Below are 25,198 nucleotides of genomic sequence, written 5' to 3' on the forward strand. Positions count from 1 at the left end.
AACCTTTCACTAGAGAAGTTAAAGGCCTGGGGCGTGACTGCCCACCATGATATGCCAGTTAGCAATTTATGATCAGCTTACCCTGTGAGGTGACTTTCCATCACTGGACTTGTCAGCTTTATTCCAGAACCTCCACACCCCTCTGCCCCCCTTTTTGTCTACAATTAGCAGGACAAAATATTTGTGAAACTAGTTTCTTGGGCTCAATGACTCTTGGCTATGCTGTATGAGTAGTTACGGGTTTTGTTAATTTTGTTTTTCTCTGTCTTTATCTGGTATCTCTCCTTTTGCCTTGTTATATGTCCTGAGAGCTTGGCCTTTATGACCAGTGACAGTATTTTCTCTTGTCTCCACCGTATACAAGATGCACTTAATGGGGTACATCTGGTGGCCAACTGAACAGACTGGGGTGCCAAGCAGTTTTGTTGTTCAGCCATGCCAACTCTCAGGGAGTTTGTCAGAAGGGGCCCCAGCTGGTAAAAGGCCTTTGTCGTCTCAACCATCATTGTTTGTTAGTGCTGGAAAAATCCCATTCCAGTAGCAACTGTCTGGTGCCATGAATTAGTGGGTTTGTGGCTGAAGGCATCTCACATTTTATGGGAGACTAGAGCGACTCCATACTTACCACCTGTGCAATGATCTTTGCTTTCTCTAACTGCGTTCTTGCTTCTTTGGTTTAAGTAAGCCATGCAAAGCTTATTGGTTTGCGTTGCTGTAGATCTTGCCATCAATAACCAGACAATGGATCCTTTTAATTGGAAAATCTTTTAAATCGGAAATTTTAGTAACCTCTCATCATAAACAGCTAGCTGTTTTACTGGTACCTGTAGAAAACCATGTTTAGAGAGTGAATACAAAGAAGTATAATGATGAGCCTTATGAACAAAAAGCAATTTGGGAAGCCTTATTGAATTTGCTGTCTTAGCCTCCCCTCACAGGGCTTACAGATGCTAATAAAAACTTTAGGTTAATTAACAAAAGAATGGGAGAGGCTGAGGGAACAGTGAAGAGACTCTTTGCAACAAGGTGAAAATCTTTAGATGTTCATTAAAAAAAAAATCTACCAAAGGCTGGATGGGCCAAAGTGATCCCCGGTATGTTTCCCAACTTTAGAGTCCCAAACGGGTCTGCTTTATTTACCCCAGTTTGGAGAAATTTAAAAAGTCGGAAGCCAGCCATTACAATGAGAAAAACTTGACCAGCTATCTATCACTTGGGGCAGCAATTAGACTGGTTAAATCAAGTTAAAGTTTTATAAACAGGGCTAGGGGCCCTTGGCTTTACCCCTTTGCTGGGGACCCAAAGCCTTTTTACCCAAGAGTGGGTAAAGTGTTCAGGGTGTTAGGCACGGCCGGAGGAATGAGTCATGGGAGACCAAAATTGGTCTATTAGAATTTATTTGGCATGTTTGAGCCGCGGGAGGTCAGGCTAGAAAAGACCATAACCTTCGGAGCAAAGAGGGGTATGGAGTTTTATAGGAGGGAGTAACCGAGGTTGGTTTCCCCCCCTTCAATGCTTCAGGGGGTTTTCATTGCATTGTCTCTAGCAACAAAGGGTTTTGGGGCATGACCAAGCCCTCCAGCTCCATATCCTGGTCCCCAGGCATCCAGCAGGACTACCCAGGCACGCCCAGGCCCACCCTTCACATGCCCCTAGGAGACAAACAAAGTACAAAGCAAGAAAGGATGAGATGGTTTGTACACTCCAGGCGATTCTCCAGGCCTAAGGCAAACACAAGCCAGCAGTACAAGGTACAAAGCAAGACAAGATGGCTTTTAAGATAAGACTGTTCCTGTTCCTGGCCTAAATATGGCCTAATGCAGGGGAAGACAAGAGAAATATGGAGGACTAATTGATATGGGAATTACGTGAATGGTGGTATAAAAAAAACCCATTGGCGAAGCTCTGACTCAGGCTACAATTACATTAAAAGAATACAGACATGTAAGGACTAATAAGATTCTAAAAATTGGAATGTTTAAATAGTTTTTATATTCAGAAGTTATGTCAACTTTAGCTGTATGTTTTATGAGAATGGATATTGTGTCAGTCCAGGAACACTTCTACCCAGTATTGTAAAACCAAAACTATTGATAAAGTTCTAATGGAGGCTGTAGTTAAGAATGTAGGAGTTGATGGAATGAAGGAAAAAGTTTATAGGTGAACTGGTATATTTTGAACCGGCCTTATATGAAGTGATTGCATCTCTTTTACCTGATTGTATCGTGGAACAGACATTGTGTCTCACTGGGGAACAGTCTCTTGACTAATATTGTAAAACAGAAAATATAAATCAACCCTTCAAGCAATATTAATTAGATATGCTAAAGAAAAAATTAAATAGCTTCATTGAAAGATTTGTTGATACGCTAATGAAAAAATAAAGCGAAAAAAGGTACCTAAAAGACTATAAAACTGACGTTACCCCTGCCAGGTGACTATCCTTGGATATCTTTCACTTCTTGGTCTAAGGCCAACCTAAGGGCCATAATTAGAGAATTTCTTAAACCCAGGCCTCCCCAAAGCGGAAATACAACTGTGTACCCAGAGGGAAAGAAGCAAATTAGGGATTATGTAGTTAGACAGGTAGATCAACCTGTGATGCCATTTCAGTTACAACCCAATTTTGAAAGCAATTGTCCGTATCTTGCAAATCTTTGCAAAACCAGAAATACAGCTCTCGAAGCAATTCGAGCCTCTGATCGTTATCGTTTCCAACGCTTAAAACTGAAGAAATTTTGAAAAAAAAAAAAGGAGATGAAGGTTATTTTGAAAGCATGAACGGCTGCTTCTCTGGCTCCCAGGCTCCCTTGCCAAGACAAATAAAAATCTTAATTGTCTTCTCCACAAATATTAAAATGAAAAAGCCTTAACCACTGAGTGGATAAGCTTAACTTACTACTCATTTCATGGCAGCAATTTTTAAGTGAAGGCTAGGAGGTCTCTGTTTGCATCTGTCTGTATGTTCGTGTGTTGTGTGGTATTTCCTACCTCTGGATGGTAGTGCTAATTTGTAAAAATGCTCTATTGAATTGGCTTAAACAAACAAACTCATATATTTAAAAATCCTCAACAATAAGACAGAAACTAACCTAAATACTTTTCGGATCATGTGATCTGGGAAAATATTTGATATTAAAGTTGGTTTGAGTTTGGTTTGGTTAAATAGACGTGTCTTTAGAGTTATGAAAATTAAATATAATACTTTTATTCTATCTGGCATTATTTATTTGTTTATTTATTACTTTTATTTTTAAATTTTTCCCGTTTCTTCCGCCTCCCCCCAACTCCAGTTAAAGCTGTTGTTTTTCAGTCTAGTTGTGTAGGACACAGCTCCCTGGCCCATACTGGTGTTATACGAGCCTTGCGCTCCCCCGGGGAGCGCACAACAGCACACAGCAGCTCAAGGCAGCTCTCGCCAGCCTCTGGCTGCTAACGGCAGCCCAGCTCCAGGGAGAGCTGTTGTTCACAATCTTAGCTGTAGAGGGCGCAGCTCACTGGCCCATGTGGGAATCCAACCTGTAACCTCAGCGTTAGGACCACCGCGCTCCAACCATCTGAGCCACCGTGCAGGCCCCTATCTGGCTTTATTAGTTAAATAAATTCTTGTAATCTGAGTGGCAAAATTTGTCAGTGAGAAAAATACCTTAGAATAATAATTGACTTTGATGTCTCATGAAATTCTCATAAGTAATCTAAACATAATTGGTAAGAACTAATGAATTAAATAGATGCAAGTGGGGTGAGTTTTTTTATGTGGATTCTTTAGAAAATTATGTTTTATGATATTTGTACTTAAAAAATAGTTTCCCAAATCTTTAGAGTTTTGCTAAGTTAAATTAAGTTATAGAAATTTATTAAATATGTAGATAGATTCATAATAAGAAAAAAATGAAACATTAATTATTGAGTGTAAGTTTTTCTACTTTTGGTTTCTGGTTGCAGAAAAACTAAACAGATAAATTTGGATCTATTAGTAAACATGTTTTATGCCATGTTGAGAAATTTTCTATAAAAAAGCATGTTTTTAGAAATTATAAATAGTACTTATAAACCTGCCAACCCACAGTATGCTAATGTAAAAGACAGTTCATAATTATTTACTTCTTAGTTTTTATTAGAAATTAAGATTTTTTAAAGGTTAAAATTTCTAATATATGCTACTGGAAATAATAAAAGGTGACGATATGTAAGGACAGTAGGGTGTGTTTTTAGCTAAGAAAAAGTATGAGGAATGAAGAAGGATTTTTGCTAAGGGAAATGAGAGTAAGTTTGTCTAAACTTAGAACTTCTGTTTACAAAGGAAAAACGAAGGGTACACAAAAAGTTGAAGAGAAAATTTTACCTTGTGTAAGCAAGCTGACTGAAATTAAATTGTTATTATAAAGGTTTTAAAAACTAATCTTTAATATCAACAGTGTGCTCGTGTAAAGCTAAAATTTAATTTTCTTTTATTTGTGAAAAGGCTTTTCTTTTCTAGCAATCTGCTGAGAAAGCAAAGCTTCTGTGTTTCAGCAAAATAATTTTTGTGTGTTTTATGTTGTCTTAATCAGTTCCTTGATTATTTAAGAAAACAGAATCTCCCCAATAGTAAGAACTAAGTTTTGCTAACAATTATGTAGCCTCTGTATTTGTCTCTGAAATCTCTTATTGTTACTTTGGTTAAATGGATAATTAAGTATTGTTTCATAATGACTTATAATCCTATTTAGTCAAATATCTAAACCTTATGGTGCATTTTGACCATCTTCCCCAAAATTCAAATTATAAATAGAGTCTTTTCTTGACCTGGAAATAACTTTGAGGTATTCCAAAGAGCCCCTGGAACACCTTAAAAGATTTCTTTTCTCTCCTCATAAAAGAAAAAATTTAAACTACTTAGGCTTATTTGGTATGTTAAATTGCATGGGGAGCATTGTCAAATGAGTGATGGTAAACTTCTAGGATACACTGTATGGGTAAACAAATGGCTGTAAATTAAATGGGAAACCCAAGACACTTGCCTCTTCCCTGCTCCCTGGGAAACCCCACTTTTGGTTTTTGCATTCCTTCATCCACTGTAGTGCATTTAAGCTGGAATGCATTCACCTGACACTTAGTATGGGTTATCAGTGTTCTTGTATGTCTGTTTTCTGGATAGGTTGAAGTTTTCCCTTGCTTGTCAATCATTCACTCAATCAATCAATTGATCAGGTCTTTGATTTCCGCCTCCTGAAACATATACTCTGCAGGGTTATGTATGACCTTGATTGTTTCATTCACTGTTGTTTACAAAAAATGGGGGCTGGTCAATATTATACTGGTAAACCAACTCTCTGTAAACAGCCTGAAAACTGAGAAAACAAAAGCCTGATTTGTAGCATTTGCTGATTATAAAAGTCTTTTCTTAGAGGAAAGAAAAGTGTAAATGGGTAGAGAAAGACAATTGCAAAAGTCGTCCCTGGGGACCACATTGAAACGATTCTACAGTTCTGATTGCAACAGTCTCTGGTCAACATGATTGTCTTAGATATTACCCAGAGGGTTCTCTAACTCAAGACATCAGAAAGACAACAGAATAATGAATGGATATGGAGAGGCCGAAAGTGAACTTCTGATTTCTCTTTTTGAGTGAAAACTTCCCTGAGCAGGGCTCTGGAAATTGTCACTTCTCTGATCCCACCTGGATTTCTCTTTAGTCTGATACTGGTTCAGCCAGTTCTGTTCATGTGTCCTACGTGGATATTGTCCTACCATGTTCTGTCCTCTGTGGCTGTTTCCTTGTACGGGGGACTCTATTACTTAATGGTGGGAACATTCAGTCTCTGGACCTACAGCTGCTCGAAACAGGCATGGAGATAAAGAAAGAGTGTTTTGCTCCAGGGCTCTTTGCAAAGACCTGTTGCCTGTTATTTATAAGTTTGGAAATGATTTTCCCCCCTTATCACGCCCGTATTTATTCCTTTTTTTTTTTTTTTTAAAAGATTTTATTGGGGAAGGGGAGCAGGACTTTATTGGGGAACAGTGTGTACTTCCAGGACTTTTTTCCAAGTCAAGTTGTTGTCCTTTCAGTCTTAGTTGTGGAGGGCGCAGCTCAGCTCCAGGTCCAGTTGCTGTTGCTAGTTGCAGGGGGCGCAGCCCACCATCCCTTGGGGGAGTTGAACCAGCAACCTTGTGGTTGAGAGGACGCACTCCAACCAACTGAGTCATCCACAAGCTCAGCGGCAGCTCACCTCAAGGTGCCCTGTTCAATCTTAGTTGCAAGGGGCGCTGCCCACCATCCCTTGCAGGACTCGTGTTGAACTGGCAACCTTATCGTGAGAGCCCACTGGCCCATGTGGGAATCGAACCGGCAGCCTTGGGAGTTAGGAGCACAGAGCTCCAACCGCCTGAGCCACCGGGCGGGCCTTATTCCTTTTTTTGAAAAGCATACCATGAACACCATTGATTCACCCCTCTATGGATTGCTTTGGGGTCAGGCTGGGCAGAGAGGGCCTCATGACATGCAGGTAAGGAAGATAAGATCTAGTGACACTTATGGGTGGCACAATGGAACACTGTGGTCCACAGTTAACACTCTTCACAAAGACCACATGGAAAGAGTACTGATAATGAACATTTGAAAGAGGTCATAGTATTTGTCCAGTAAAACATTTAGGATTTATAAAGCGTTCTCCATATTCGTGCAGGGAAGAAACATATTAAGGATTTCTTTGTTTCTTGGGATTTTCAACTTTCAGGTTTTGTGACATGAAGTTCTTTTGTTTGTGGGGCTGCTTTCCTCTTCACGAGGCAGGGGGCACGGGTACTGTTGTGCCAGCTCTGAACATTTGGTTGCTCCTGGCAGATGTTCTATGTAGATGTTATTTCCTGGGACCACAGCCATGATGCCATCTTAGTGCTCGCTGTGAGTCTGAAAAGACCCACCCTGTTCTCTGTACAGGGACCCTCATGAGCACACGAAGTGTTTCCACTTACAACAACCCACTTCACGTCTCCCTCTAAAAGACAACTGTCCGCTGTGGTTATGCTCACCTCAAACCCAGCTTTTTCTTCCCTGGTCAAGGCACCATTGAGTCTCTACCTGCAGGAAGCATTCACAGAGTAGAGAACCTCTAGGACAAGCCATTGGAAGCTAGCAGGCTCTGTGCTCTGGGGGAGGCTGCCCAGATGGGTATCCAGGTGCCATCTCACTGCTCTGCAACCTCAGATACCGGCTGGCTCACTGTGGCAGTCAGCTGAGGGGAGCTCACCTCAGAGCATTCCAGCCTGTGGGGAAATCCACAGGGCAGGGGACACCTAAGCCCAGTGGAAGACTCAGGGACCTAGGAAGATGGACAGCTCAGAAAGGGAGTGGAAAGAGTCAAAGACACAGGGCCTCCCTCACAATGTGAACTAAAACTTCTAGTTTAGTTCACAATGTGAACTAAAACTCTCTGTCTAGGTCATAAATCCATTTCTGGGCATAGGAACTGCCAAATAGGAAAACCATCTCTTGCACCAATTCCTTATATATTTCACCCTTATTTAAAAGGAAATAATAGCACTTCGAACCTTGATTTTGAGGTACTTAATTAGAGGGTTGAGAAGAGAGTTCTATTTTTGATCAAGACAGACGGTGAATTCGGAGGGGAAAGGGTGCAGTGTTCAAGGGGACTGTGCAGTAGCAACATTCTGCCAGCGGAGAGCAGTGCAGACTTCTGGAGAAACTGGAGAGCGGCCACGCCTACCGAGGGAACGGGACGGTAGAATGCAAATTTAAAATGAAGTTTCACTTGCTAAAATTAGAATAAAAAATAACCCCGGTAGTAGAATCTTCCCTTTTATTCCATTCTGTGTGCTCCTGAGAAGAACTGACGCCTGCTGAAGGCTGGAGCCTGTTCCTGGAGGAGCCCACATCAGGTCCCTGATCGGGGTGGTTTGTGGGGTGGGGGTGAGGGAGAAGAGGGAGGCCCTGGAAGGGGCTGGGGCAGCGGCTATTTGGCAACTGGGTCAAAAGCATGTTTATGCCTTTATAATGTGGATGGCTTCAGCGGAGCGCCCTGGCTGACGTAAGCCCCCGAAAGAGGAGGGTGCTTTGGGAAAGTGACTGGGCCCTCAGCCGGCTGAAATGGTGCCAGTATCTGACTTCCAGTAAGAGCACTTGTGCAAGACTGAGGCGGACCGCCCGGTTTCCCTTCCGATGTTTACTGGTGCAACGTCCCGGTGCCTGACCTGTGTCACCCAAGCGCTGCTGCGGCGCGGCTTCAAGGGCTCAGCCAGGGTCCGGGGAAGGGTCTTCATCAGGTCAGGATTCCTTACTCTGGGGAAGAGCTAGGAGCAAGGGACGGGAGGTCTTCCTCATCCTGAATTTCTTCACTTATGTTTTCTGTTTAACCATTAAATTTAACAGCCCACACTAATTCACACCGGGGTGTGGCTGCATGTGGGCAGGAGAGGAGCGCAGTCCCGGAAGGCTTGCTTCAAGCTGAAAACCCAGTCTTTTCTGCTGCCGCTTCTTTGTAGGTAGTCGAAATCAGCAGAGTAAGAAGCTCAGATGTGGCTCTGAAAAGTTTCTACATTAGTCATCTATAAGATTCTGGCTCCGAAAATTTGCCCCCACTCGGCCCCAGCTACTCTTCTGTCCCCAATTATGCTCAGCTCTAGTGTCCTGGCTTTCCAGAGCACCACCCGAGAGCTTAGTTAGGGCTAATTAACACAAAGCTCCAAATTCAAATCACATGGACCCCGACCTTGGTTATTAGTTTTAGAATTATGGATATATATGCATTATATATATGTTATATATATATATATGTAATGCATATATATATACACACACATATAGTTTTAATCATTTGTAAGTGGACAATTCAGTTGTATTAAATACATTCACAATGTTGTGTAACTATCACGCTATTCACAAAACTTTTTCCCGACATGAACCCTGTACCCATTAAACAATAACTCCCCGTGCCCCCACCCCCCGGCCCCTGGTAATTTATATTCTACTTTCCGTTTCTATGAATTTTCCTACTCTAGGTACCTCATATAAATGGAATCATACATTTGTCCTGTGTCTGGCTTGTTTCACTTAGCATGATGTTTTCAAGGTCTATCCAGGTAGTGACATATATTAAAATTTTTAATCCTTTTTATGGCTGAAGCATGGTCCATTGTATGGATAAACCATATTTTATCTATTCATCTGTTGATGGACACTTGGGTTGTTTCCACTTTTTGGCTACTGTGAATAATGCTGCTATAAATATTGTTGTACAAATATCTGTGTGAATCTCTGGATATGTACCTAGGAATGGCATCGCTCGTTCCCATGGTAGTTCTATCTTTAATTTTTTGAGGAGCTACCAAGCTGTTTCTCACAGTGGCTGTATCACCTTACACTCCCACTGGCAACGTGTGAGGATTCCAATTTCTTCACATCATCACCAATACTTGTTACTTTCTGTGTGTAGTTTTTAAAATTAAAAATAAATTATTATAACCATGCTAGTAGGAATGAAGTGATATCTCACTGTGGTTTTGATTTGCATTTCCATAATGACTAATGATGTTGAGCATCTTTTCATGTGCTTACTGACCATTTTATATCTTCTTTGGAGAAATGTCTGCTCAAGTCCTTTGCCCATTTTTGAATCAAGTTGTGTGTGGTTTTTGTTGTTACTGAGCTTTGGGAGCTCTTCATGTATTCTGAATATAAATCCCCTATCAGATATATGAATTGCAAATGTTTTCTCCCATTCTATAGGTTGTCTTTTCACTTTCTTGATACTGTCTTTTGATGCCCAAAAGTTCTTAATTTTTTTTTTTAAAGATTTTATTGGGAAAGGGGAACAGAACTTTATTGGGAACTTTATTGGGGAACAGTGTGTACTTCCAGGACTTTTTTCCAAGTCAAGTTGTTGTCCTTTCAGTCTTAGTTGTGGAGGGCGCAGCTCAGCTCCAGGTCCAGATGCCGTTTCTAGTTGCAGGGGGCACAGCCCACCATCCCTTGCGGGACTCGAGGAATTGAACTGGCAACTTTGTGGTTGAGAGCCCACTGGCCCATGTGGGAATAGAACTGGCAGCCTTCAGAGTTAGGAGCATGGAGTTCTAACCGCCTGAGCCACCAAAAGTTTTGGCCGGCCCAAAAGTTTTTAATTTTAATGAATTTCAAGTTATCTTATTTTTCTTTTGCTGCCTGTGCTTTTGGTGTTATATCTGTGAAATCATTGCCAACTCTAGTGTCATGAAGATTTTCCCGAATATTTTCTTCTAAGAGTTTTACAATTTTGCTTCTTAATATTAGGTCTGTGATCTAGTTTGAGTTAATTTTTGTATATGGGGTCTAAATTTGTTTTTTTTTTTTGCATGTGGATATACAGTTTCCTCAGCATCATTTGGTGAAAAGACTATCCTTTTTGTCATTGAATGGTCTTGACATCCTTGTTGAAAATCAATTGACTGTATGAAGATTTATTTCTGGTCTTTCTGTTTCATTGATCTATATGTCTGCCCTTATGCCAGTACCATACTAGCTTTGCACTACATTTCAAATTTGGGAAGTGTAAGTCTTCCAGCTTTCTTCTTCTTTTTCAAGATTGGCTATTCAGGGTCCCTTGCAATTTAACATAAATTTGAGGATCACCTTCTCCATTTCTGTGAAAAAGGCAGTTGGAATTTTGATAGGGATTGTGATGATTATGTAGAGTGCTTTGGGTAGTATTGACACCTAACAATGTAGTCTTCCAATCCATGAACATGAGCTGTCTTTCCATTTACCTAGGCCTTCTGTAATTTCTTTCAGCAATGTTTTATAGTTTTCAGCAAAAAGTCTTTCTTTCACTTCTTTGGTTAGATTTACTCCTAAGTATTTTCTTGTTTTAGATGCTATTGTAGATGGAGTTGCTTTCTTAATTTTTGTTTAAAAATTTTTTTTTGAAGAATATCTCTGTGCTGGGGATCAGCTGGAAGAGAAAGCTTAGGCTGGTTTCAGGTCTTATCTGAACCTGCATCTGTCTCTGGGCATGTGCTGTGACTTTCTAAATTCCCCTGTGTATGTGATTGTTTTTGAATGTCCTAATCTTAAATGTCTGGCTTCCAAAAGGAGAGAAAGGGTAAAAAGGAAAAAAACAAAACAAAACAATAACCCAACAAAAAAAACCAGGTGCAGCTCCTTTAAATACCCAGGAAACCACCTCAGCCAGTAGGGGTTGCAACAAGGCTGCCTGCCTCTGTGCTTGAGCCTCAGAGATGAAAAGCAGTGATCAGCAATCAGAACAGAATCCTGATATGTGAAGAATATTATTGCCCACCCTGGCTTTAGCAAGCCACGCCAGGAATGTGGGCACAGCTGCCTGCCATTGGGTTCGAGGGTGGGGGATAGGTAACTACTGCAGCATTAAAGGCTGAAATTAGCCAAAATGAGCCCCAGTTTACCAGTCCAGCTTTTTCCTAGAAGCTGCAAGCATTCAAGTAGACTCCAGAGTTCCAAAATTCTGACTTCAGACAGTGTCTGCTAGTACAATTATTGTCTAAGTGGAGAGAGATTCCTGGTGCTTCCTACTTTGCCATCTTTTGTGACATCACCTCCCATTATTAAGCCTTGGATATTTAAAACTGTTTGATTTCCATTTGTCCTTTGATCCCTGTGCTCTGGCACACCGATGGTGAATCAGCATTGGACCTGTCTAGAGAGGTAGCTTCATTTACAACAGGCACCTCTCCAAGCAAAGACTATAGCTGTGTATCTCACTTGTTTTTTTGTGGAGATTCAAGGGGGCCCCACAAGCACATAACACCTTTTATGTGCTTGACATCAGAGTTTCTTAAGGGGATAGATAAGAAGTCTGGTAGTTGGAGATCATAATACCTGTCTTATTACTAATCAAAACTGGATTGGGGTGTATGTCTTAGATATGCCACCACAAGGGGTTTCCGCATACTGGGCACCATGATTAGGAAACCTGCCCTAGCCAGGGAAGGCCTGCTCTTGGCAATGGCTATACCTGAAGCACCAGTCTACAGGCCTCCACTCTGCCCTGTGGTTGGCTCCAGAGAAATAGGCAGGAAGAGACCACACCTCATAGCCTGTGTGCCTTCTCCAGAAACATCTAAGAACTTATCTCTCATGGGCAGGAGGAGTGTGCAGGGAGGGACTAGGAATGTCATGTTGATTGATGTCCTCCCTCCTGGAAGGAGACATCAGGAGCTGGGAATAAATGTTCTCACCTAAAGTTCTCAGGCTCCTGCTCTTTTCTTCCAGTTCTTATCCACAGGAGAAAGCTCGGGCTCTTTATCATTGAGTCATAGTGGCCACTGCTGCTTCTGCCTCCTGCCTTTCAATTCCACAGGCCAGCGCACCTACTTCTCTGAGTTATAAATCCCTGGTCTCAGCTCAGACTCATGCCTCAATACAGAATCCTGAATTGAAACTGTTTTTGGTGAAACTTATGAAGACAGTTACCTCAGTGGTCCAGTAAGGACCAGCATGACTGCTGGCCCGTGTTATTCCCCAGCTTCACATCTTCCTCTGCTTCTAAGTGTTTCAGGCGTTGAATAATCTACACTGTCTCTGTGGGGGCAGAAATACCACATGTCAGTCCCTTCCCTGTAGCTGTGGAAAGGCCTTATTGTTACATACTTCCTTCAAGTTGTCCCAACAGGATTTTTCAGTTCAGCATGCTTCTTAGGTTAGTTCTGCTGTTGTCTTCTATATGTGGGTCTGATGGGATCAGACATCCTTTTTTCTTCCCCACTCTTTATGCCTTGATCACTAGACCGAAACCTAGTCCCACCTAGATCTCTCCGTTCTGGTTTTATTTCATGTCCTGCTCTCGTTTTCTTTTTGTTCCAATTTATATTTAACTTTTGCTTATATATTTTAAGTATTTAAAAAAACTCACTTTAAATCCTTTGTTGAATGATGACAGATTATGAATTAAAAAAATAGTTGTCTAGAAACGTAGATGTCGCTGGGTGTTAGCAGTGTTCATCTTGCATCTTAAGATCTAGGTGATTTTGATTTTTATGCCTTTGGTCGACCCCTTGATAACCCTTCTTGATCTCCCCAACACTTGGCCTAGAAATCTTAACTAGATCACTGAGTTCATTAGGTATATTTTCTATTTTCCACATTAGTACTGGTTTCAGGAGAGTTTCCTGAAACTTTTCTGTGCTATATAACAAGGTTCTCCTTTCCTCCAGCTTGCTTGCACTGATACTTTCCTCACTTTCCTGTAAGCCCCACTGACAATTCCTTGGGGAACTTTAGGCTTTTGCCCACTGCTTGTGGGCAAATGTCACGTGTTTCATATTTTTGTTACAATAGCATCTCACTTCAAAATCTGTGAAAAAAATCACCCAAAATGTAGTTATTTAAAATAAAAAAAATCATTTATTTTGCTCATTCTGATAGAGCTCAGCGAGGATGGCTTGTCACTGTTCTGTGTGGCATCGCTGGGGTGACTTGACTGGAGCAGGAGGATTCTACTTCCACTATGACTCCAAATCTCCTTCCATCATGGCGCACCACATGGCTGGCTGCCTGGTGCTGGCCTACGTCCTAAGGCCTTGGTCTGGAAACCGGCATCGCAGCACTACTGCCATATTCCATTAGTTTCAAGGAAAGTGGACATAAACTCCCACCTCTCAATGGGAGGAGTGTCAAGTAATTCTGGGGGCATGTTTTAAAGTGTCACACTACCCTTAAAAGGTTGGCTGTTTTTACCAGCTTGTCTCCTGCTTCTGATCCCAATGGCCTGGAGGTTTCTCTTTTTCCTCCACTGTGCTTTCAGCAACTCTAAGAACACTCTCCCCACTTTATAATTCAGAGCATTTCAGCTCCTTCCAGCTTTGTATCCAAATGCTTGAGGTCTAACTTATCCAGTCAAAGTCACTAATATGCCTGACTAACCCATGGGCCTGAGACATTGAAAGTTTCTGTTTTTCTCTTTTCCTTCCTATAGAAATCTCTGCAAGAGAAGAGGCAAACATGGAGGTTACTTCCCCCTAATATAAACTATGTCATTGGACTTAAAAATAACTGGTTGATTTTGGTCAAATGGACTTTTTCATCCTCTTTGCTTTGACACAGGGTCCCTTGTCTTCTGTGGACTCCTTGGCTGGTCCGTTCCTCCTTCCTGCACTGCTCCTTCCCCTACTTCTCCAGGCCTTGACTCTGTAAGTCCTTCTCAATCCCCTGCCATCACATTCCCCTGAATTCTGGAAAACTTCTTGGAGTTTGAGAAAGGAGACTAAAATTATTTGCGGCCTTGTTTTCAGTAATGAGAAATACTTGCACTTATTTTTTTTGAATCAGTTCAGACTTCCTGAAAGTCATTTGGGGAATCCCAGTCTAGGCAAACAGGAGGCCAGCAGGTGGAGGCACTACCTTTGTCATCTTTGTCAATGTGGGCTTTCATATTTATTTATTTATACCTCGTCTCATGCCCACATTTTGGTGAATTGGCTTATAAAATGCCAACAGAAATCCCCAGTTTGGTGTGCAGTGAACTGCTCAGTTGTGACACAGCATGGTTGTGAGAACAGCATGGCTGTAAGGTGGCCCTGGGGCCAGGTGGCCCTGGGGGGAGGCCCCTCTCCAGCTAGACCGCTCTGCTCTGTTCAGATCTGATTTGTTCTGCTCCATCTGCTCTGCTCTTTTCCAGTCTGCTCCTCTCTGCTCTAGCAACCAACATTTCATTGAGCTTTCTCCACCCCCTCAGAAATCTATTCCAGCAGATTTTCTCTTTGTCGTGGACATCACAGACAGGGAGATGAGACCAGCACTTCTCCCACTGCCTACCATACAACCAGCCCAGGAGAGGACAGGCCACAGCAGAGTCAGGTGAGGCCAGGAGGAGAGCAGGCCCAGATATGGAGCAGTTAACCAGTAATGACCCCAGAGGCAATATGAATTCATTTCTCTTACATAAAGCAAAAAAACAAACAAACAAACAAACAAAAAACTAGTATGGCACCTCAGTAGTGTCCCAGCATTCAGAGTTTAAATATAAAAGGGGGATTAGAAAACAGTTCAAAAGGCAACAAAACCAGCAGGGCCACCTCCAGGGTGGTGGTGGTGGAGCAGGAGGGTACCAGCCCCTCTCTGGTGCTGGCTCTAAGCAGGGTCACTGGAGGCGGTGGAGCCCCAGATGAACAGCAACACCAGCGCAGCACCACAGGTAGCTCCAGCTCCCACCTCCCTTTGGGGAACACACTGTTCCTGAGGGTCAGGAAGCTCCAGAACATTATGTTTTCTCTGAGGGTAGTGAAACCATCCATGAAACTTCGAAAACACCTCTCACACCTGACAGGTTGTAGATGAAAGCTAAGCTGTGCGTGGCCATGCTGGGCAGCTTGGTAACGGGGCAGCATTCAGCTCATCCATCTAGTCCCAATGAAAGCTTGATGCAGGGCCATGTCGTCCTCGAGGTTGTCACTGTCTGGGGAGGACTCGAGATTGAAGTACTCAATGAGATCAATCATGCTGAGAACCTCCTCAGGTGCCCGAATATGCTCATAAAGGAAGGTGTCCAAAAAGAGGTCCCTGGAGAGGGGTCCTGCATGAGACATTTCTTCTGTCACGGTGGTGGTGGTGGTGGCAATTGTGACTGTGTCTGGAGCACTTGAGCCAGGAGTCATATCGCCTGCCTCTACCTGAATTTTACTGAAATTATATTAAATCTATAGATCAAGTCAAGAGAATTTACATCTTAATGTTTAGTCTTCAATCCATTAACATGGTATACTTTTCCATTTATTTTAGTTTAAAAAAATTTCTCAGCAAATGTTTTGTGATATTCAGTGCAGTGTTATTGCATATCATTTGTTAGATTTATTTTTATTATTGATGGTTTTGAAACTTTTGGAAATGGCATTATTTTTCATTTTTATTTCAACTTGTTTATTGCCAATATATAGAAATACAATTGATTTTTTGCATATTGATCTTGAATCCAGTTATCTTGCTAAGTTACTAATTAATAACAATAGTTTGTCTATAAATACTTTCATAAATACACAATCCGCTGCAAATAATGGCAGTTATATTTTTTCCTTTTTAGGTTTATTTTTTTTTATTTTTTATTTTTTTTAAAGATTTTATTGGGGAAGGGGAACAGGACTTCATTGGGGAACAGTGTGTACTTCCAGGACTTTTTTCCAAGTCAAGTTGTTGTCCTTTCAATCTTAGTTGTGGAGGGTGCCGTTCAGCTTCAAGTTGTTGTCCTTTCAGTTTTGTCCTTTCAGTTTTAGTTGTGGAGAGCGCAGCTAACTCCAGGTCCAGTTGCCGTTTTCTAGTTGTAGGGGACACAGCCCACCATCCCCTGTGGGGGTCGAACCGGCAACCTTGTGGTTGAGAGGATGCACTCCAACCAACTGAGCTATCCGGGAGCTCAGCGGCAGCTCAGCTTAAGGTGCCGTGTTCAATTTTAGTTGCAGGGGGCACTGCCCACCATCCCTTGTGGGACTCGAGGAATTGAACTGGCAACCTTGTGGTTGGGAGCCCACGCTCCAACCAACTGAGCCATCTGGGAGGCAGCTCAGCTCAAGGTGTCGTGTTCAATCTTAGTTGCAGGGGGGGCTGCCCACCATCCCTTGCGGGACTCGAGGAATTGAACTGGCAACCTTGTGGTTGAGAGCCCACTGGCCCATGTGGGAATCTAACCGGCAGCCTTCGGAGTTAGGAGCATGGAGCTCTAACCGCCTGAGCCACCGGGCCGGCCTAGGTTTATTTTTAAAATTCATTTTCATAGCTTATTTGCATTGGCTAAAATTTCTAGTAAATGTTGAATAGAAATGGTGACAGTGTATATCTTTGTCTTGTTCTTAAATTGTACTTAAGTACTATTGAAAGTACTTAATATTTCACCTTTAAGTATGACGTTAACCATAGTTTTTCTGTATAAACACTTTATTAAATTAAGAAAGTTACTTTCTATATTTAGTTGTCTGAGAGTTAAAAAAGAGTGAACGATGTTGAATTTTATCAAGTGCTTTCTTGGGGGGGGTCTATGAAAATTATTATAGGGCTTCTTCCTTTATTTTGTCAATGTGGGATATACATTCCTTTATTTTTAAATGTTAAAGAATTCTTGCACTCCTAAAATAAGTCCCAGTTAGTCATGATGTATTATTCCTTTTATCTATTTATGGATTTGATTTGCTGATGTTCTGCAGGAGTGTTTTCATCTATGTTAATGAGAAATGTTGACCTGTACTTTTCATTTTCGTAATGTCTTTGTCAGGTTTGTATCAGGATTATGGTGTTCTCCTATAGCAAGTTGGGCTGTATGTGTTCCTTGTTTCTTTATTTACTGAAAGACTTTGTGCAAGATTGGTAAGATACTTCCTTTCATGTATGTTTTGAAGAATTCACAAGTGAAGTTATCTGGGCCTAGGTTTTTTTTATTGTTGTTGTTGCTGTTTGTGTTGTTGTTTTGGGGGAAACGGCATCTTGAAATCTTAATGTTTATTTTCTCATTGTATTTTTTCCTTAGAATGTTTTCAATAGTACAGAATGAGACAATGTTCAATGAAACCTGTTTGAATCACTTCAGGGAAAATAAGGTGGAGATAGCAAGTGGAATAACAAAGCCGTTTCCTTTCCTTGAGAGCCTCCGAGACCGCTCTTTCATCACAGAAAAATTGTGTAATGTAAGTGAAGTTTATTATATTTTCCCGTGGTAATTCAACCCCACGTTAATTTATATTTGGCATTCTGGATTCAAAATGTAGTGTGTCGTTAACTGACTGATAGCTCTTTTATGCTTTTCACGGGAAGACTCTTGTAAGTTAATTAATCATCCTATAATTTTAAGGGTGACAAGGCAAGCAGACATCACTAAAGACACTTCTGTTCTAATTGAAGCCCTTCTTTTCTGTGGGACATGTTAAAGTGTGTGTGTGTGTGTGTGTGTGTAGGAGTAGAAGGTAATGGTGATATGGTTGGATTGAAACTGATATGCTTTGCAAATGCATAGCAATTTATACAATATAATAAAATGAAACAAAATTAAAATAATTAAGAATTGGGGCAGTATTCCATTCTAATATCTGCTTATCTTCAGGGAATTTGTGCTATTATAAATCAAATTTCTGCCTTGTTGCTGTCTCCTCCAAAGTGTATACATTTTGTTAGGGGGTTCTGGAGTCTTGGAATTCAAGTAAATTTGATTAGTGAGCCCTCCTGGAGAACTAGAGGAGGAAGCCATCTCTCTGTCATGCGATTGTGCAGTTCCCTTTGTGCTCTTCACAGCAAGGGCAGGATTTCCTGGAGCTCTATCAGGACTTCTCACACCTATGGTTGCTGTGCAGTCAACAGAATTGCTATAAGATCCATTCTCGAAACAAACCTAGGCAGGATGAAAGTGCAAAAGTGAAGAGGAAGGGCTCATTTGTGTTGATCGAACACTTAAGAAGTTCTAAAATATTGTGTAAAGAATGGTAGTCTATACTGAGAAAAATAGAATGAGTATTCTATGCAATTACTTCCTCGATATCTGTTTAACTTTGAAACTATTATTTTCTATTTTTTTCCATTGTACTTTTTAAAAAGGATTCTCAAGAAGCCTGTAAAAACTTGGTCCCTTTAGGGAAGGTGGTGTATCATATTCTCTGCCACCTTGAGAAGACGTTTGATAGATCACTTCTACAAGCCATATTCAGCAGGACTCATCTGAAGGAGTATCCTAATTTAATTCAGGTTCATAGAAGCTTTGAAAATGGTAATCAATTCTCTCCCCTCCCTTTTGGGGTTCATGTGTCATTTTCAGTCATTCACTCAATCACTTATTTAACAAGTATGCGTGAAATGTTTACCGTGTCCCAGGCCTTATACTAGGTAGTGTGAATGTAAGTAACAGTGAACAAAACTGACATGTTCTCTCATCTCATCATTAAAATGATGAGCCAATTACTCTGCTATGGCTAAATTTGGGTTTAATTATGTCCTTTTTCTTTTTCTGGGAATATCCAGAAGATGGATATTCTGCTGAGAAAATTCCTCTGTTCTTCCCTGAAGTTTGTACAGTTTACAGAGACTTTCCACTTATGGAATTTATATTGAGATAAGCTTTCACTCCTCTCTGATCATCTTGTTGGGTGATTAATTACTTTTATAACTTTCCCACTTGTTCCACCATCCTTAAAATCCCAGAGGCTCATCTCCTATAAGATTTCAGTGGTTATTTTCTTTTCTCTTCAGTGTCCTGGGGAAAGGGACAAGCAGCACCAAGTCAGGAGCCACTGAGATTCAGAGTAGCACAAGGGCCAGAAGTCTTCCCTGGATTCATGGGTGGTCCAGATGTCTGATCACCTGCCTGAAACCTCTAATTATTTTTTTCCTCTGCTCAGTGATCCAAGAGAAATATTTCTCCCAAGAAAGTGATAGAGAAGAGACACAAATACTGCCCAACACTCAGCTAAGCTGTGAACAAGGTAATTATGACAAGATACCAACTTTGTTTTCTGGTGATGAAGAGGAAAAGTAGGCAAAGGAGCCCAAAGGAGACTGGGATACTGGGAAAGGAATACCAGAAGCAGGTGGGGCAGGTGGATGAGTGCTACTTTGAATCGATTCCAGGATGACCCAATTCTATGTGGAATCCAAGAGTATTAGCAAGAGGGGGCAAAGAGAGACTTTCTGCTCCATAACCTGGAAGGTGGAAAAAGAATCTAAGTGTGAAGTATGAGTTTCCATGGGAGACCTTCAGTGTGAAGCTGTGGGGGCTAAGAACTATGGGCCCAAGGTCAACGTCAGAGAGGAGACCCTTGGTAATGGCAGAAGGGACTGGTTTAAAGGTGGGGAATTTTATTTAAGAGCAGGAATATTTAAGGAGAAAGGAAGTGGTAGAGATATGGGGAAGAGAGAAGAAGTGGGAGAAATGAAAAGAGAGAAGAATGGGGTAAAGGACAGAGTAAAAACAACCACATTATTGACAGGTTAATTCATTGAATGTTTATTCTGGAAGCTGTGAGTTTAGTGCTAATAGCAGCCATTAGAGGGTAGTATTACTTATGTGCCCGTTTTGCAGACAAGGAAACTGAAATCAGAGAGACCATGTATGGTTGGTCTGGGGTCAAATGAGCAGCGACGAATCCAGGTATTCTGAACCCAGAGCCTGTTATTCTTTTTTGTTTTAATGGAGGTAAAATTCACATAACATAAAATTAACCCTTTAAAAGTGTGCAATGTTGTACCTCTAAAATAACCTCTATTTGCCATGTTTCCCCGAAAATAAGACCTAGCTGGACAATCAGCTCTAATGCGTCTTTTGGAGCAAAAATGAATATAAGACCGGGTATTATATTATATTATATTATATTATACGTGGTCTTATAGTAAAATAAGACCAGATCTTATTTTACTATAAGACCGGGTCTTATATAAGTTGTCACAGGAACACACAAACAATGTGTGTGGCTGTCAGATTGGCAAGTAAGAACGATGACTGTAGAAGACCTCGAGAGGGAAAAGGTAGGAGCGAGGAGTTCTGGTGATACGGCCAAAAGCAAAAGAAGAGATGGAGGGACCACACAACCTTTGAGACAAGGATAATACATTGGACGCCGACGACTGGAAGACTAGAGGCAGCCAGGGGGTCAAAATAAAACCTAGAAAAACAGAGACGAGGGGAGGAAGTGAGGCACATGGCAGAGAGGAGATAAACTGACAACTCAAACAAGAGACGGTGACAAAAATTATTACATGGAGAGAGAAATATTGGGGGCAAAATAAATACCAAGAAAAGGGAAAGTGGGGGAGAGGCACAATGAAACCATGATGACAGAATGTTAAGTGAGGGTGAGTGAACAAGTGGTAGATAGAGGTCAGTGTGACAGGGAGAGAGGAGACACACTGAAATATTTAGAATTTGAGAGAGGAACACTGGACAGAAGCTTCTGGTACAGGGGGTTGTCTCCTCTGTAACAGTGAGTTTTCAGGGTAAAGTATCCCCATTTTTTCAAAGCAACATCTGTAACCTGTTCAGATTAAATAGGCCTCTCTTCAGATTGTTGCACCCATCTATTGCTTCAGTCGACATCCACAGCTGACTGATCCCAAGACCAGAGCTCTGCTTCTTCACCTGAGAACCTCAGATTTCCTGCTTCCCAAACTGATCTCATCATCTTCTTCCTTGAAACCAGGTCCTCCTTCTGCTTCTCCTTTGCAGATTCCCTCTTTGTAAAGGTGTCACTGCCATCCATTTTTCTCAAGCCGGAAACTCAGGGAAACCGCCTCCCAAGTCGTCCTCTCACTCCACACCCACACCTGTCAGTCACCCAGCCCTGTGACTTGACCTTGGCAGTATTTTCAACCCGGCCATTTCTCCATCGCTCACACTGTGATACTAATCAGATCTCTGACGACTCTCCCTTGAACTTCAGCCCATAAAGGTCACAAACATTCAGATGTGTTCACCCTGCTGTCCTGTCTAAACTCCAGTGACTCTTAACACTTGGGATTAAGATCGATCTCCTTCCTGAAGCTTCCAAGGCTACAGGCCATAGGGTCCCTCCTATTTCTCTAGTCTCTACTCTCTCGTTCCACGTCTTAGTCATGCTGACTTCTTTTTTCTTGAATGGTCCTCGCCCATGCTCAGTCCTCTATTTGGGTCTATTTCCTTGGCCTCCTCTTTTGTCACCCCCTCCGTAATCTGGCCACCTCCTGGTTACATGATGCCTCCTCCAGAAAGCCATTCCCTGTTTCTTGGATGGGACAGTTCCTCTGGCTGTGTGTCCCCAGGCACTGTGTACTGGCTGTGAGATAACACGCTTCTTTGTGATAATGTGCTTAGTAGGTGCCGTCCCTGGTGGACTGTGCTTTCGAGGCAGAACCATGTCTGTCTGGTTCTTGCTGGGTCCTCTGACCCAAGCACAATATCTGGTACATAATAAGAGCTCAATTAATATTTGCCAGGAAATGAAAGTGCTCGTATTTCTGTACCCTAAAGACTGAACACATATTTTGGCAAACATTACATTATTGATGTATTTATATGGAAAGTTGAACAAAAACAGTTCTAAAAATTGCATTTGTGTATACATGTAATAAGCTACCTTTGTAGAACAATAACGTAACTTAAGAATAAACACAAAATTCAGCCAAGATAATTATCAGTTAGTTAATGAGAATAGCAGGTAGGGGGAAAAGAGAAAAACCAAAAGGTAGAATTCAAGGTCAGAAGAAAAGCACTTGAGAAATGAAGAGAGAAAGACAAAAACAGCCGGGCAGTGGACAAGGCGCGATTCAGCACAAGAGCGACCTCTCAAGTGAATGGAGAGAGCGGAAGGAAAGGGCGCCAGCAGGCTCTTTATGGGGGACAAAAGAGGATTCTTCATGAATCATTATTTATTTTAGGGGCAGAGCTGTCTAAATCCAAAAATCAAGTACAATCTGGTGCTGTGACTCTGGTGGATGCGCAGGAGACAATTTCACCTTGTCTCCCCCAAATGGACCAAGAAGTCCAGCAAGCAAGGCCAGCATGTGACCAAGCTCCTGAAATGATCGGTAAGGCTGGCTGAGGGAGTCTGTGGTGCAGTGACACAGTGTGTGTCACAGCAGAGGTGACAGGAGGTGGCCCAGGGAGTATGGGATGGATGCAGGGGAGGGAGACCCTGGTGCTTGGTGAAGGGAGCCTCTTCCTATCAGAGCAAAGTGAAGGGGAAATGGAAAAGTGCTGGGAGACCTAGGAAGGGGAGAAATATTTGAGATGTGTAGAGCAAGGTAACAAGAGGGGATCAGGAGACAGAAGACACATCAGAAAGTGCCAGAGAAAGAAACATGCAGAGATTAGGAGAAGAACAAAGAGGTAGGCACCAGAAGAAAGAAACAGAGGCAGAGAAATGGGGAGAGACAGCTGGGAGGGGAGGAAGAGAGTAAGCAGCCAGAAAACGGAGAGCAAGACAAGCAGAGCTGGCCACTGTGGTCATGGGTCCTTACCGCAGTATCCAGGGAGAGTGACCAAAGCACCAGTAACCTGAAGGCCACAGGAGCTCGTGGGAAGACTTAGCCTGCCTAGAGCAGGGATGTTTCTGCCTAGAAGTTCTGCAACCTGCCTGGTCTTTCCAGGTGTCCCTTTGTTACGGGGTTTCCTGCCAGCTCCTCAGCCCCATCCTGAGACCCCTAAGGGGTTTTGTTCTTTTGTGCAGTGATCAGCAGTGAATCCAGTGCAGAGGGAGTGCCTTTGGAAGCCTAGAGCCAGCGCCAAGATGAGGGCTGGGTGAGGAGGGTGAAAATGGCCAGCCTGGGGCTGCAGAGCATCAGGCGTCTGGATGCAGAGCTCCTGTTTTTCCATGCATTTTACCTTGAGTGCACTTCACAGCCAATGGTCCACTTAACACTGGGAACCCCTTCTCTGCATTTGCATCATGTGGCACTTTGGGAAGTGTGGGAGGCAAGGCCATATCCATTGAATACGTGTGTTCGTATACTGATGTTAGAATATTTGGCCTTTGTCCCTAGTTCCCGGCACAGAGCTCCCCAAACCCTTAGAACACTACCTAATGAGTGTCTTTAAAAAACCAACTACTTGATTAGAGAATTAGAGCTTTCGGCTCCATCCATTGACCTCTGGGGAGAAAAGAAGGGTGAAAACTTAAGTTCAGTCACCAGTGGCCGATGATTTAATCAATCATGTCTGTATAATGAAACCTTGATTAAAACCCCTACGTGACAGGGCTCAGGGAGCCTCTGAGTTGGTGAGCACATTGGTGTGCTGGAGAGGCATGGAAGGTCCGAGGCCCCCCCCACCCCAAACCCTGTGCATCTCTTCCATTTGGCTGTTCCTGAGTTGTAGTCTTTTATAATAAAAGTATCATTGTAAGCAGAGCACTTTCCTGAATTCTGTGTCTTTCTAACAAATTATTGAACCTAAACGGGGTTGAGGGAACTCCAAATTTACAGTTTTCCAGGCACTAATGTGGATAGCATGGGGACCCCATTAATGGCTGGTGTCTGAAGTTGGGGCGGTCTGGAGGGACTGAACCCTTGACCTGTGTGGTCTGTGCTAACTCTGGGCAGTTAGTGTCAGAACTGAATTGAATTGTGGGACACCCAGTGGTTGCTGGAGAATTGACTGGTACTGGAATGACATATTTATTGTTGGAAAGAGCACCAGATTGTTGGTGTCAGAAAAACCACACACCTAGTCATGCTGAGGTTCTCAATTTATGTATAGATTTCTGCCTCAACCAATCCCTATCTGCAGATCACAAAAAAGGTAAGTGATTTTTGATTGCTTTAATACATATAATGTTATTGGAAACTTGGAAAGACCTAATAGTAGTCTTTTTCACACATTTTCTCCTGTATGACTTTAGCTTATATACCAACTTTTTCAAAAATAATTTCGGAAATAATATCTCATATCTTTAAAACATCAGTTAGGAGTAAGCAGAATAACTGCCGTTATTCTTGTTTAATAGAGGAAACTTAAGTAGATAACTATTTAAACATTGTTTACAAAGTCACATGGAGAATTAAAGGTGGAGCCAGGGCCAGTATCCTGGACACCTACATCTCAATTCAGCAGATGTCTATTTTGTTTGGAAGGAAGAAAACGAAATAATAATCAAACACATCTGCAAGTGTTAGTTGTTACAGGATTTATAACTTTTATTAAGCAGTTACTGTTTCTCTTCCATGGATTTTATGAACAAAATTAATTTGGAAACACATACTAGGTATAATAGCAAACAAGATAACTCAATGTCAAAACGTTCATTTTTTTTTCCCTACGAAGGATTCATTTTAATTGCTTGCTATCTTTTTCATAAGTGAAAAAACTAAATTTATTTTTCAGGATGGTCCAACCGTCTGTTTTTAACAAATGTGTAATGGCTTAAACATTAGAAGTCCATCGTTATTCATGGAAACAATCCGAAGAGCTTCTGGGTGTGGGACGGTGTTTGAGTGGGATTGGGGTGAAATAGAGGATGAAGGAGAGAGGGCTCTGATCCACACATTCATTCAGGGACCCATCTTCCTATGTTGTCTGGGGTGAGAAATAGAGGCAGAAAAAATATGTAGAGATTAGTGCAAAGGATAAGAAGTAAAAAAGTGAGGTGTAAGAAAAGGCAGAGCAAGACATAGCAAAATTGCCCTTCTTGGGTAAATTTTTGCAGCCTGTGACAAAAGCAACATTAACATAGGGGATCAGTAGAATTTAAAGAGCAGAATAGAATGCCCCGAAATTTTACATGATTTTTCCTGGTCTTTCAATTCCTTATTAAGGAA

The 25,198-nt window shown here is 41.9% G+C and overlaps 1 protein-coding gene across 4 annotated transcripts; it reads left to right on the forward strand.

Moving 5' to 3' along the window:
- Positions 1 to 7,718: 7,718 nt before the first annotated feature.
- On the forward strand, positions 7,719 to 23,754 carry LOC117025611 (nuclear body protein SP140-like protein). 4 transcript variants are annotated; one of them, XM_033111500.1, is made up of 8 exons: positions 7,719 to 7,881; positions 13,376 to 13,672; positions 14,685 to 14,806; positions 17,460 to 17,616; positions 18,518 to 18,686; positions 19,315 to 19,398; positions 22,322 to 22,471; positions 23,113 to 23,752. In XM_033111500.1, exons 3-8 carry the CDS (start codon positions 14,736 to 14,738, stop codon positions 23,157 to 23,159), a joined length of 678 nt encoding a protein of 225 aa, XP_032967391.1. In that variant the 5' UTR covers positions 7,719 to 7,881; positions 13,376 to 13,672; positions 14,685 to 14,735; the 3' UTR covers positions 23,160 to 23,752. The 4 variants fall into 4 exon arrangements, with proteins under 4 accessions (XP_032967391.1, XP_032967392.1, XP_032967393.1 ...); XM_033111501.1 differs by lacking the exon at positions 13,376 to 13,672; XM_033111502.1 differs by lacking the exons at positions 13,376 to 13,672; positions 14,685 to 14,806 and having other exon boundaries at positions 23,113 to 23,747.
- Positions 23,755 to 25,198: the final 1,444 nt, after the last annotated feature.

This window comes from Rhinolophus ferrumequinum, chromosome 8, assembly GCF_004115265.2.
Source record: "Rhinolophus ferrumequinum isolate MPI-CBG mRhiFer1 chromosome 8, mRhiFer1_v1.p, whole genome shotgun sequence".
In the NCBI taxonomy this organism is placed as follows: domain Eukaryota; kingdom Metazoa; phylum Chordata; class Mammalia; order Chiroptera; family Rhinolophidae; genus Rhinolophus; species Rhinolophus ferrumequinum.

Bases quoted from the DNA above. Each gene is read 5' to 3' on its own strand.
- LOC117025611 (XM_033111499.1), top strand. From the start codon at position 8,162: ATGTTTACTGGTGCAACGTCCCGGTGCCTGACCTGTGTCACCCAAGCG. The intron at 8,266-17,459 runs GTCAGGATTCCT...TTTTTTCCTTAG, and splicing joins CGGGGAAGGGTCTTCATCAG to AATGTTTTCAATAGTACAGA. The intron at 19,399-22,321 runs GTAATTATGACA...TATTTATTTTAG, and splicing joins TCAGCTAAGCTGTGAACAAG to GGGCAGAGCTGTCTAAATCC.